At 32.1% G+C, this 14,465-nt stretch overlaps 2 protein-coding genes across 2 annotated transcripts in view; one reads left to right on the forward strand and one right to left on the reverse strand.

Moving 5' to 3' along the window:
* uzip (beta-pore-forming protein unzipped) overlaps positions 1-12,820 on the forward strand; it is a 77,526-nt gene extending 64,706 nt beyond the window's left edge. The window contains exons 3-4 of the mRNA XM_076413592.1: positions 7,747-7,946; positions 10,370-12,820. Of these exons, the coding sequence (XP_076269707.1) occupies positions 7,754-7,946; positions 10,370-11,625 (1,449 nt within the window). The 5' untranslated portion in view covers positions 7,747-7,753 and the 3' untranslated portion in view covers positions 11,626-12,820. The remainder of the gene's footprint in view (positions 1-7,746; positions 7,947-10,369) is intronic.
* The window catches only part of Miga (Mitoguardin), a 301,718-nt gene that overhangs the window by 146,795 nt on the left and 140,458 nt on the right, over positions 1-14,465 (reverse strand). The gene's annotated exons all lie outside the window — the stretch shown is intronic.

A 14,465-nucleotide genomic window follows, 5' to 3' on the forward strand; every position in this document is an offset into this window, starting at 1 on the left:
TAGTTAAGTTTAATAAAATAATGTTTTTATTTATAACCTTCATTAAATGTGTCGAGTAACTTAACAATTTAGTTGGTGGCTTGCCATGCTGCAAAAATTTAATAAAATATTCTCTTGAAAGTTTTACTAGGGTTTTTTTTGTTGTATAACACATTTTTTATCTATAGAACGCTCACGAAGGCTAGTTTTATTATATTTTATTATTTACTCATAAAGTGCAGGAAATCTTTAATAATATTTTTTGTTGGACATTGTTACGAGACATTTTAGTTTTCACAGCTTTCTAATACTATTTATAAATGTAATAATATAATTATATTATAATGAATTAAATTTTATATATTTATATTATCTTATCACAAAAAAATACAATTTTTAAATATTAGGTCGATCTAAATAGTAGTTTCGGTCGTTCCTAAGAGATGAGTTTAAAATAACATATATCTAGTACTACTTGTTCAACCAAACATCAATAATAATTCACATACGGCTAACCTCCAAAAGAAGTTCAATACTTGGGGTACACAACTTTCTATTTATGAATCCAGAGAAACTTCAAGCCTGTATTGACACCATGGAAGATCGGTACTACATGTTTGGTTGGATTAAAAAGGAGCTCTTTAATGAGCTACTCGAATCTGGCCATCTATATAATTCGACTGTCGATCAACGGCAGATGTGATCTACCAATGATCTTTTGATGATTTTTCAGTTGTTAAAAGTTATATCTTAAGGTCATAAAAACTTTATTCAAGTTGTATTTGTTTATTCATATTGCTTGTATACCCATAAGTTAAAATGAAGTATATCTCTATATGAATAAATTATCTTTTAATTCTTATATCTTCATTTAAAATGTTTGTATAATATATATATATATATATATATATATATATATATATATTTATATATACATATTGATATATACATTTAAAAGTATTTCCGGCTTTTCGATTGTTTCCCTAGCTCAATAATTATACGGATTATAGATGTATTCGATTGGAATATTGACATATTGAGGTTTCACCATCTATCATTTGCAAATCATGAAGTTTTAAAACAATTTTGTTTGCTTTGTCACGTTTTTATGATTATATCGGTTGAATATGCTTCTGTCTGTATAGGTAAAAAGTATTCTGTTCTTTTCTATTGACTCCTTAACTATTATGAGATACTTTAACCTGAACATCTTTATCCTTACATTTTTTAAATTATTAAATAGTCTGTGATATTAAAACTTCTTAGCACTGTATTTCCTTGGTCTCATTCTTCATATTTAAGTTAATAGACCTATTTTAATTTTGATGAGTACCTACATCGTCAACAAAATTTGTGATATCGTGTCGATGGTAATCTACAAATTAATGTTATAATTCCTACATTTTACTAATAACGTACGTCCAATTTCGTATATCTATTTTCGTATTATCTGCTGCTAATGTCTTATAAAATAATGTAAACCTAAAATCTAGTCTTTATCGTCCAATAGTGTTAGAAGTTTCACAGTGAGGGAATTATTGTTTACCAGAAAAGTGATAAAAGGTCCTGCATCACTTTAAAATTTAAGTTACCTTTCGGATCGACCTAATATTTTTATTACCACTTGTTGAGTGTATTAATAACAATCGTTTATAGGTAAACCATAAATTTAAGCATGACCGTTGCACTCACACACTCTAACCAAAATTAACGGCCAGCTTTGCGGCCTCCAGGCTCATAAACCAAACCACAAAATGTTTAAGACGAATTCCCCTATTCGGCCCGAATGTGTGGGCGACACGAACATGTATAGCATATATATACGATTCCGGAAATCGGTTAGATAGGAAGACGAATTTCTGTCGGTGCCCACTGCTCGTCGATCGGGCCGATGTTTCAGCTTTAAGTGCTAATCAATTTGAATTGGCGGAAGGAATGGTTATTACTCAGCTTTGTGGGAAGGAAGAGAATTAGTGGGGGGATTTATAACGGTGGGTAAATGTTAATTATCGAGTAAGAGGGCTCGAAGGTGGTAAAAAAAGGAACGTTTTTTTTTTTAATTGATTTTATGATTATACAAATACGTTCTAAATTGGTTCGTCCTTAAATTAAGAGGATTTCGCTAAGATGGTGTGTGTGGAAGAAAGGAGATGTTACAATCAAGATTAAAATCCCGCTTTTTGAATCCTTAATTTATCCAATATTTCTGTATGGCACTGACACTTTGACATCGTTACAGTATAATATATACTATAGGTATGATGCTTTGTTAGTGTTACTCATCGAGATTATATTAGAAATGAAGTTATTGGATTAAGATGCTACAATCAGTGAGTTCTGAGGAACAAATCCAGAAACGCAAATTGTAATGCTCTTGCAATTCTCATGTCTGTCGAAGGAAAGATGAACGAATTTCATTCCGATTTCTGTGGGGAAATCGAAACGAATCTTTTGCATGGAAGATCGAACAACCGGAGATGGAGCTACTTCAAAAAGATCATATAGTGGGGAGTAACATTTTGAAAATAAGGGACTGACATTGCTCAGGGTCAGAACGGTTGAGACCAATACTAGCGAGTTGGTTAAAACTCGTACTCTTGAAAATCTTGGCTACGAACAGATAACGATGATGATGAAATTGAACGAATATTATCTATTTTAGTATAAAACCTGTCCCAGTACTTATAAAATACCCATATACAGCTGATGCTCGATAACGTAAACAGTTAATAATGAAAACATTGCGTTAATGTGAACCCAAAATTGGTACAACTACTACTACTACTAGTTGCATCGCTCACTGATCGTTTCTTTTAATTAAACGTTTATTATTTACATCCACGTTCGTTAATTTAAACATTTCGATTACGTTAACTACACCTTGTATATGCAGAATTTTCAGTGTTAATTCGTTGAAAAATATGCGAGGAAAAACCCAAATAATCGAACAATATCAAATAATAATATCAGTAATAAAGAATTCTAGAAAGTACTGGCTAATATGTCGAAATTAAATGATAATTTAATTAAACTGGATACCGCAGAATAGTTGCAGATAGATAATTTGATGAATCATTTTCAACAAGGTTTCTTTTAAAGTTAAACAAAAACAATCATATGTTAGTTTAGAATGCAGTTTGGTTCAGTTTAAACCCAATACACAGGATTTTTTCCTTGTACTAATTGAAGAATGCTTTCGAAAAGATAGATTCAAGGCTTATGTTATATATTTTATAAAATTAAAATAACCTGTTATTAAAGTATATTAAAAACATGGATGTACTATTGTTTATCACATTATAAGACAATTAAAATGAAATTTCTCTTTTATTTTTAATGATTATTTATTTTTATTTGTTCATATTTAATTAACAAATAAATGAATAAAACATCTATTTTCGTTTAATTTATAAACATTATTTCATTTTATGATCAATATTGTGATATTAAAATAATTGAACATTATTACATTATAAAAATTGTGTGATGGAATATATATATACTCATCTATTGGTTAGCCAAATAATGACGAATTTCTTGATAATTGAAAAATTGTTTCTCATTAATACGTGTATTCAATATATTGTAAACTGGAAAATAAAAAAGTAATAGTCATACTTTTGTCAAACTTTTGATTTAAAAAGTGATTGAATCACATAATACAACGAGTAAATATTTCCCGGAGTGTATAATATCTTGTATGGTCTTGTTGAAACCACATATCGTACATATAAATGTTATCTGTAATAGTTTCTGACAATTGTTCAATTGGTAATACTTTTACCATACGCATATTGCATTTAGCGAAACAATATAATGATGAAATAAAATATATTTTTAAAATACCTAAGTTCTATACATATTCTTATTATTAAACGCTCTAGTGGGTATGGTTTTTTCGTGACCTCATGTACCAGTAAAGTAAACCATGAAAACCCTAACCACTATAATACACACATAATCAATTGTAAAAGAATTATTTTAAATATATTACCATATTTTAAACAATTAACTCACTTGAAATCACCATTTATTTGTATTTATATCTGTTTTTTTTTAAATAGTGACTCACTTTGGTGATAAATATAGGAATCATACATAAAGGAAAAAAATATGGTCATCCACTTACAACAATATTAAAATAGTAATGCAATATATATTATTTTTTATTATTTATAATGGAGAGAAAAAACCTAATACCAACACACCAATTTGGGTTTATTAACAAGCATTCAACAATTGACCAGGTCCACAGAATAATAGAAGTTATTGAAAAAGCCTACGAAAGTAAAAAAGTATGCTCAGCTATATTCTTAGATGTAGCACAAGCCTTTGATAAGGTTTGGCATGAAGTCCTCGTTCATAAACTACAAAAAATGCTACCAAATCAACACACCGAACTATTAAAATCGTACATCCAGAATATTTAGAGTCATATAAGAAGAAGCTTACTCTACAATAAGAGAAGCTAAAGTAGGTGTACTACAATGAAGTGTACTGGAACGAATGCTTTATATACTCTACACTTGTGATATACCAGAAATGGAGAATATTACGATGGCTACATTTGCTGATGATACTGCGATTATAGCTGTCGAAGACAATAGTGAAGAAGCCTCACGAAAATTACAACAGGCAAGTGACAATATAAATAATTGGACACAAGCTTGGAAAATAACAATTAATGAAAGCAAATCTGTACATGTACAGTCCACTTATAAACACACCTTACAGGCACCAATAACATTAAATAATACTATCATTCCATATAGCAACAACGCTAAATATCTCGGAATGAATCTTGATGCAAAACTTCGCTGGAAGGAACATATAAAGAAGAAAAGAAAAGAACTGGAATTGAAATATAGGAAAATGTACTGGCTAATTGGAAGAAAATCACAATTATCAGTACATAATAAATTGCTATTATGTAAACAAATACTGAAACATATATGAACATACGGAGTTCAATTATGGGGATGTTCTGCAAAGAGTAACATAAATAAAATACAAATTTTTCAGAACAAAGTCCTGAGAGGTATTGTGGGCGCACCCAAATACTATAGGACTACCAACATCGAGACCTTCAGATACCCACAGTCTGTCAAGAAATCAAGAGAATTGCAAGGGGGCATGAGGAAAGACTCCATTCTCATGAGAATATTGAAATATTGCAGATTTTGGATACCACCAGAACAACACACACACTCAAAAGAATCAAACCATCTGATCTCGTGTAGTGTTATGTAGTGAGGTGCATATATTAAAAAATACAGCACTGACATGTATAAACATTATTTCACCAGAGACTGAGATGGGTCCTCCTAGTTATATACCTGGATTTAAGTTATCATAAAGACAAATTGTAGGTTAGACGGAAAAGACTAGTAACAATGTATTAATTAAATAATAAAAAAAATTCTGTCCTATATTATAACTAACTCAGCATAAAACTAAAAATATTCATTACATGCGCAAATAATTGTGTATTGTAAACCACAAATTATTCACATTTGTTATCACATTTGTATTTCATACTGTTAAAGGAAACTGGCGATTGGTTTTCAGTCACCATCAGTGGCAAAAAAACGTTCATTAAAAGCATTTTCAAGTGTACGTTCTTGTTGATTTTTCTTTCTCGCTACCAACGGCCATTCACACTTAATATAGTAGTACTTTTGTGTCATCATATTTTTTGTTGTTGTCAGTTAAGACATGTTTTCACTATTTTAATTAATATTTGAGGTTACTTTTTTAGAAAGAAATTTTGGCAATAACTAAAATAAATAACGGTCGATATAATGCATCTGATATCAAGATCAGGTAAAATCATACCGTGTATGAGTTGATGAACTTGATATATTAAACAAATTGTTTCATAAGGGAAGAGGATGTTGTAGTTTGTACACTGGGAATTTTATTCAACTAATTTGTTATAAATATTATAAAGTCTAAGAAAAAATATTGCGATTTTTAATAGTAAATTTACTTATTTATAGCTCTGTTAAACCCGGTGTATTCCATTTTATCACTTTTTAATTGAGAAATGTTTACGTCATTGTAATATTTCTAAGACTCTTTCATTAGGAGCTAAGAGAATTCTGCGGGTGAATAAATAAACATATATTTTTCTTACATCTAAAATTAGTTAAAACAAAACAATTCCGTGTCATTTTCGTCCTCGTGACATCAAAATTATCAACAACAAACGATTACGCTTTAAAGGCATTTCTAATTGCAGAATACTTCTGGTTTTTCTCGTTAGAAGCACGTCCATTAACACCTAGAGCTTGAAAAAATGCCAGCATACATATATAGTCGCAGGCTCTCCACTTAATCTTGTTAGGCAACTAGTTAAGAATCAAATTAAACTTGATTGACATGACCCTTACGTACTGAGACTCGGTCCTTGCATACACCAATAAAGTGAGGTTAGGATTGATTCAATTCAGTTCATTTATATCAATTAGTTTACGAAATTTTAAGTACGCTTTGTGTATGAAGATAAGTTCGTAAAACAATTTTAAAAATAATTATTTACGTGATGTGATTAGTGATGGTATGAATTACTGGAAAGTCGTAAGACTAAAAAATGTATTAGAATAAATTTACAAATTACATTTGATTCTATAAAGAACAGTTTCTCCTTTGAGCTAAACGCTACTTTGAAATGGTCTGATAGAACTACATCTGGAGAGTACGATTGGTACGATAAAATTTCCCATCCAAGTGATTTCAACACTTCTTTTACTGTATGAGACCACAAGTTATCATGCTGCAATCACCTAATCAAGTCCTTGAGCGTATTGTACATGTCTTTCGACCAATGCACAGTTAAAATGTATGATTTGTTGTCAATGGTAATCAGTATTAACTGTTCGTAAAATACGATACTAATCTTGTGCCATCAGATATAGAGCATGGTCCAATGATTAATTTGTTTTTGCACTCGATTTTTTTTGCATCCATTTTTAATCACCCATTACTATTCGACGCGGAAATTACTTCCTTTAATACCTTTGAATTTCACTGACATTTTTTCTTTTCGATTTTCTGATTGTTTGTCATTCAATTCATGTGGCACTCATCTCTTGAATCTTTCCCATTGCTTATAACCGCTCACAGCGGCTCGGCTCACATTAATTTTTTCTGTCAGTTGTGAATTCATCCAATAAATATATAACGACAATACCACATCTCCAAAGATTTCAGACCCACCAGAACGCTCTGTAGACGATTCACATTTGAGTTGGCTAAATCATAACACGTTATAGCTGAAGCATGCTCACCGTAGGTCTGTATCAGCCAATGATGGCATTCAGTAGATTTTATCTTTTAGTGAAATTTTTTTTAGTTGAATGTTACATGCTTATGGCTAGTAAAATCTGTTACAAAAACCGGAAAGTAATTTTCCGATATATTTGGTATTGTATTATACATCGAACCTGAAGACATAAAAGGATTTGAAGTATAAAACTTTTTGTAAACAATGAATATAAGTATCAAAATTCCAAAGGACAGCCAAATATTTAACATGTTCACTAATGATAACTGTTTTGTTAACGATAAATACCGTCATATGCACCACATATATGTCGGATATTTTCCCTCGACATATGTGAACATATTAAATTGTTATATTATAAATATATTAACAAACCTAAATACTATACAGTTCTGATGCCAAAAATTAAAATTAAATCAGTTATTGTTTTTTTTTATTTTGATTGTTTATTTAAGAACTAATTATTTTATCTTTTATTTCAGATTCAAAATGTTACCGTATCAAGTTATGCTCCTATTGGGGGCCACAATTATTTCATATTCCGCCGCTGATCCTGTCCATTTCATGGCGCAGAATTTAGAGCAGACCGTCACGTCGTCCACGCTTCAATGGGTGTCGACCGACGGAACCGATCCAACCATATTGAAGCACGCAGTCGTAGCAGCATATCAAACGGTCGACGGTAAGTCCATTTCCTCTGCGATTATCAGAAAATTACCATGGTTTCTTTGCTGTGAGCGTTCTTAAACTAATGGCGTTCCTTTAAAAACGACCATTCGAATAACAGAATCGGAATTGGCATTCTGCGCGGCTCCAATTAGTTTTTCTAATTAGAAACGGTCTCATTCGTTCCGACTGATTTATTTGTATCGGTAGATGAACTAAATTCTTCAAGAAATTGTTCAAAACAAGAAAAAATAGACGAGGAAGAAGTAAACCTACTTTAGTTTATAACGAGAATAAGATATTAAGCTTTAAAAAAAGCTTCGTCTTGTCTTCAAGCTTCGAAAAAGCACGACAATTATATAGTTCTCCACTTCAATGCTTAACATTATTTTCATGTGATTAATTAATGAATAATTAATTATTTTATATAATAAATATTGTTCACTGTTTATTCCTCGAGCTACACACTTATTTGCTGTCTAGATATTATAAGATGGCAAAGAATAATAACCGAAATATTTATTTATTCAATGACACGAACATTTATTTGTTGAAAACAGTTATTGAAGACGTTCTTGAGACAATATTGGGCTCTTTTTCGAAAGTCTACGTTAACGGGAAATGAAATGTGAGCAGATACATTATCGCCATCAGTTCATTTTCTAGAAATTCAGACGTTTTCTTCGAATCGTTTCAAACTAATGATATTGAACTGACAGGTAACATACCTTAATATACTATGAATAATCATATTATGTTTAATCTTGTGGCAAAAGCATAGGAAATCATTCATTAAAATTGAAAAATAGATAAGACATCACCTTGACATTTGACTGAACTTATCCAACATGTTAAAAATCTTGGTTCACTCATAATTCACTTGACTTTTGATTCACTTAGTTCAACATATAATATTCCATTTTGTTTGATTTTGTTGCATTTTAGACCAATTTTATAACAATATTAGCAAATTCTCTGATTATATACGTCAAAAACAGCTGACAAAAAGTACAGGGTCTCTATGGCTGAAAATGTATAGCTGCTTTCTAAATACATTTGTCAATATAACGATAAAAGAGTCATGGATCAGTAATCATAACCACCGAATGTATAATTCTCGTTAGATTTTGAGTACACTTCGAATTTATTTTCAGTGGTATATATGGTGGTGGCACTATATGGCTTATTGGGATCATTGGTGAATGTATCACGTGTACAAATTCCTATCAGTTATATGTTAATATTCGTTGTTGTCAAGATTCAATCCATTTAACAAACAAATAATGCCACAAATTAACATATCCATACATAATTCAACAATGTTTAATTAATTACTTGAATCATTTATTTTTCTTATTTTCTCAACATTTTGTTATTAAAACGTATATGTGATTGTTTTTCATAGTATTGTCTAAAACTAGTCATAACTTTTCCATGTTTTTCACAACGAAATTCCATGTCATAAAAACGACACTTGGGTGGATTTATTATCATGTGTGATATATTGGGGTGTTAGATTCTTTACAAATATTCTATTCTTCTCTTCATTTCTTCATTTTTTCTTTGCTGGTCTATGAACTGGACTGTCCAGTAAGTTCGAGCTACATTTTTATTGGTGGTTAAGACTCTGTCATCACTAGTAATAAGATTCGTGGCTGCCATAATAATTTTAACTCAAAATAACAGGCAAAATAGTGTCATGAACTGCCGATGGTAGTTCAAAAAATCGATTAAGACAGTGTTGTGAAATGAATTTTGTGATTATCAAATCATCACTCAGATGAAGCATTACATTTTGTCTGCAACAAAAAAGCTGCTATCTGAAGAATATTTTCAACTGATTTTTATGTATTTTAATATGCAGAAAACGAAAATAATCTGAAAAAAATGTAGGACGCCAGTAGGTCATTCCGTACACCTTAAAGAAACCTACAACAACTTGGAATTGGTTATTTACAAATTAAAATATAAAAACCATAGTTGACAGGTGTTTAAAATTACAAATTACCGGCTTACTAAATTCGCTTTTTGTGGCTAGGGGATAGCAGAAACCCAACAAATAATTGAATAAAAAAATTAAAAATATTAAAAGATTACGTCACAAAACCTAAATAACTCTTATATTTTTTTGCACACCTGCATATTCTCTATAATATGAGTTAATTAACTCAACTCCAAGAGTTAATTGGATGCAAAAATTTGTAAAAATAACCGGATTACAGCCAAAACTAATTTCCCGTCAAATTAACACAGTTCCTCACACTTTGTTTCAACAGTAAAAAAATATTTCAACGTCCTAATTTAATTGCTTGAAACATTTCAAGCTATACTTGTTTAATATTTGTTTTAAAATACTTATTCAATATATTTTCTTCAATATAATCAAACATTATCTTAAATAAATATCGTATTGTTATACCTTTGTCTCTTTGATTGCAGAGAGCTTAAAATCAGAGGCAGCAGAGGAGGCAGATCCCACGGATAACGACGTACAGAAGAACTCCCACCCTGTTTATGTATGCAGAGCTAAAGTGACCGGTATTTGGGTAACAGGACAACTTCGACCATTCAAGAATAACTGTACCGTAACTCAGTACAAGAAAGTACAGGAGTACCGCCAGTTCGAAGTTTTGGTCAACATCGACGACAGCGCCCAACTCAGTTGGGTTCGAAAGAACAAATACACCAATCTACCGCAAGGAGCGGTGACCAGTGGCGAAAACATCCTCAGAACCTTCATCGGAAGAACAGCTACCGAAAGCCATAACAAACCAGGTTCTCTCACACACTATGTCGGCACGTATAACCCAAACGATAACCTGGGTGTGTACTACTTGATTGACCAAAACAATAATGAAATCTCCTCAGAAGATGGCGAAGTTCTCGTCGAAACTGAACCCATATCCTACGAGTTAAAAATAATTAAGTACCAATCGCTTGTCGGTAGCAGAAAGTTCCCAAAAAAAGAAAAGGTTCTGGCTCACACCATCTTGAAAAACGACGAAAGTGGACTTCAGACCGTCGAAAGCGTCATGTATTACGAATACGAGTACTTCTTGAGTTGGGGTAAGGGTCACGGTCTCTTGGTCGGATTGCCTTTTACCGTTAATTTACCGAATGGTAGTCAGCTTAAGGGAAATTGGGGCCTAGCCGAACCAACCAAGAAAGTTGAAACAGTTGCTGTGCTGAAAGATCTTGATGAAGGTACCGCGGTGAATGTTACTTTGGTTGGTAATTATACAGAGATGGACATACCTTACGTTGCTACTGTAATCGCTGAGTACAAAGACAACGTAAAGAGGGAGTTTGTTATTGAGGACACTAAGAGAGAAAACACCATCATTAATGTAACCACCGTGTTCAGTCCCGTTTATTTCCTGCACAACAACAGCTTCGTACCAACTACAACTACGACGACTACTACCACCACAACTACAACCACGACAACATCAAAAACCACGTCAACCACCAACGAGATCACTCCAATCGTACAACCACCGGAGGTTATAATGAAGAAGAAGCAGGAACAACTCCATGGAGCTAGCAAGAAGACCGACACCGGCAATGAGGGAAATTCCGTTTTGGCAGCTTCCACTTTAGAGAAGAAACAAGAATTCGGCGATTCTGGAGCCTCAACCTACGTGATCAGTGCAATCAATCTAATTTTAGTCGCTGCAGTGTTGAGGGTCACATAAAATGTGATCTAAGTGGCAAAACGGATTGGTGATGTTGAATATATCTCATTAAACATTTTATTAACTTGGCTCTGTTTATCTAGTGAGCGTGTAAATAAACGAGTGTACATATAAGAAACGATATTGCAACGGAGGAATTCTTTTGTCTTTATATTATTGTCCAGATCTGCTGTTATAGTATAGCTTGCCAGGACATTGTGATTTTCCGGGGTCATCGACTGTTGATTTATTTTGTTATTTAATTGTATTATTATTTTATTTCATCCAGTGACCCAGGAAAAATTGCTTTAATATTTAGTTAAGTGTGATAATTGGTTTTCTTTTCGGTTCCATTCAGATTAAAACCATTGTTCTATTAATAAATGCCTTCTTGGTGACAGCCGCATTTACTTGAACTAAAGTTTCAAAAACTACTTGCCTCATATAAAAAAAAACATTATGGATAGTAGAATATATTTTTGCTAATAGTCTTGGTAGTTCAGTGTTGTACAAGTAATGTACAAATTTGTCATATTTTAACAAAAAATAGATTTTTTAACTCTAAAGTTAAAATTATGAAAATTATAATCAAATAATGATAATAACGATAATGATTTCATTCCATTTTGTACCTTTTTGAGTACAAATTAACTTTAGTTTCGTTTTCTCTATGTTCGATTTAGAAGAAATTTCATTTCTAGCTTTTATATTGTCCAACATAATAAGGGAGAATATTCAGATATAATTATGTGTATGTGATAATGTTCTTCAGCTTTTAAAAATCCTATACCAGCTAACTAAGAACATACAACCTATATTTGTCTATATTACAAAACAAAATAATAAAGGCTTCTTCAATGTTAATATACACTCGGTAGAGAGCAAGCTGTAACAGTGTTTAAATTTCGATAATGTTTATGGATATTAATTAGGTATTTAATTTTTAATTAAGTGGAAAAACAATGGAGAAACTACGTTCCTTGGAAAGCTAGATAGTTACCGACGGATTTGGAAAGAACGAACGAGGACTTAACGCTGTCGAAATGAATAAATATAATATATAATAAAATTATAATTACTATTATAAAGTTGATTGAGGTTGGTATGGGAAATATTGTAAATCGTTCGTTCTGTATACGGGACTGACATGTAAAAATTATTTAGTCTTAGTGTACATTGCATGTATTATGTTAATAAATATCGAAACTTACTGCTAGTGTCTTATTGTTTTATTTTAACCTTTTTTTTGTTTCATCGTTCCATCCATAAGTTAATACGAGAGTGTATAATATCTACAAATAACACATGTTTATTAAAAATAATATTTATGAGAAAGTAAAGCCGAAAATTAATATTACGAAATCATCTCTATTTGTAAGTTTACTAATAACAGGTCAATTGAAAAGTCGCCGGCCTACCATAGTAAAACACATTTTTGGCAATTTTTTTTTTTGGTATTCAACATAATTCCCTTCAAGGGTGGTGACACTGATTATAGCGACCCTCCAACTTTTCGATACCATTTTTGTAGTACGATTTGTACTTTGCTTCAAAATAGGCCTCAGTTTCGGCGACCACCTCTTCATTCGGCGAAATTTCTTCCCTGCGAGCATTCTTTTGAGATCTGAGAACAGGATCGCTGGGGGTCAGATCTGGAGAATACGATGGATGAGGAAGCAAGTCGAAGCCCAATTCATGTATTTTTGCCATAGTTTTCACTGACTTGTGACACGGTGCATTGTCTTGGTGAAGGAGCACTTTCTTTTTCTTCAAATACGGCCCTTTTTTGGCGATTTCGTCCTTCCAATGGTCCAATAACGCTATGCAAGAGTCGCTGTTGATGGTTGATGTTGTTGTGTTTTTCCACGCTTTGGAGCAGGTTCATCGTGTGCAGTTCACTCGGATGACTATCGATTGGACTTAATGTATAATCGGAGTAAAATGATGGAGACATGTTTCATCGATTATCACATATCGACACAAAAACTCGTGTTTATTACGCTTGATCATCTTTAAACACTGTTCCGAATCATCAACTCGTAGTGGTTTTTGGTCAAAAGTGAGCTCGCGCGGATATCAATATCGGATCGCATACACAAATATTCGTGATATGAAGTACACGTTCAGTTGATATCTTTAGAGTGCCTGCTATTTCATTCAATTTTAATTTACGGTCATTCAAAATCATTTTGTGGATTTTTGTAATGTTTTTGTGTAACAACTTCTTTTGGACTTCCACTGCGTTCACCGTCTTCGGTGCTCATTTCACCACGTCTAAACTTAGCCTACCAATTCTTGATGGTTGATTTTCCTGGGGCAGCATCCCGAAACTCGGCATCAAGCCAAGTTTTTGCTTTAACTGTATTTTTTCCATTCAAAAAGCAATATTTTATCAACATGCGAAATTCGTTTTTATGCATTTTTTTCCCAATAACAAAAGTTGCTTCACTCAAAGTGCTATAATTCACAAACTAATGATCCGACTGCTGTCAAATTTATACACGCATCCTTTGAGGGTTAGGGCTAACTAAAAAACGTATGGATTTAATTATAGTAGCGCCATCTATGTGTCAGGCCGGGGACTTTTCAATTGACCTTTTATTAAAGGAACGTTTCAAGTCGAGCGGTTAGTTGTGTGTAAATTGCGTATAAATTTTAAAAAAATATATATTTTTTAAATTAAAATAACGTTTTCTATTAGACATAATGTATATTTCTATTTAGGATATCAAAGTATCTGAAAATATCCATAATATTTTATATTTTTACCAAGCCAAGCTGCATAAGAAGCTCTAAGATGGTGCGTGTCGAAGAGAGGAAATACAATTAACGTTATTAATTCTATAGGGTTCAGATACCTG

The sequence above is a fragment of the Rhynchophorus ferrugineus genome, unplaced genomic scaffold, assembly GCF_030347505.1.
Source record: "Rhynchophorus ferrugineus isolate W39M unplaced genomic scaffold, kcgeb_rfMv2 rfM9, whole genome shotgun sequence".
Lineage (NCBI taxonomy): Eukaryota > Metazoa > Arthropoda > Insecta > Coleoptera > Curculionidae > Rhynchophorus > Rhynchophorus ferrugineus.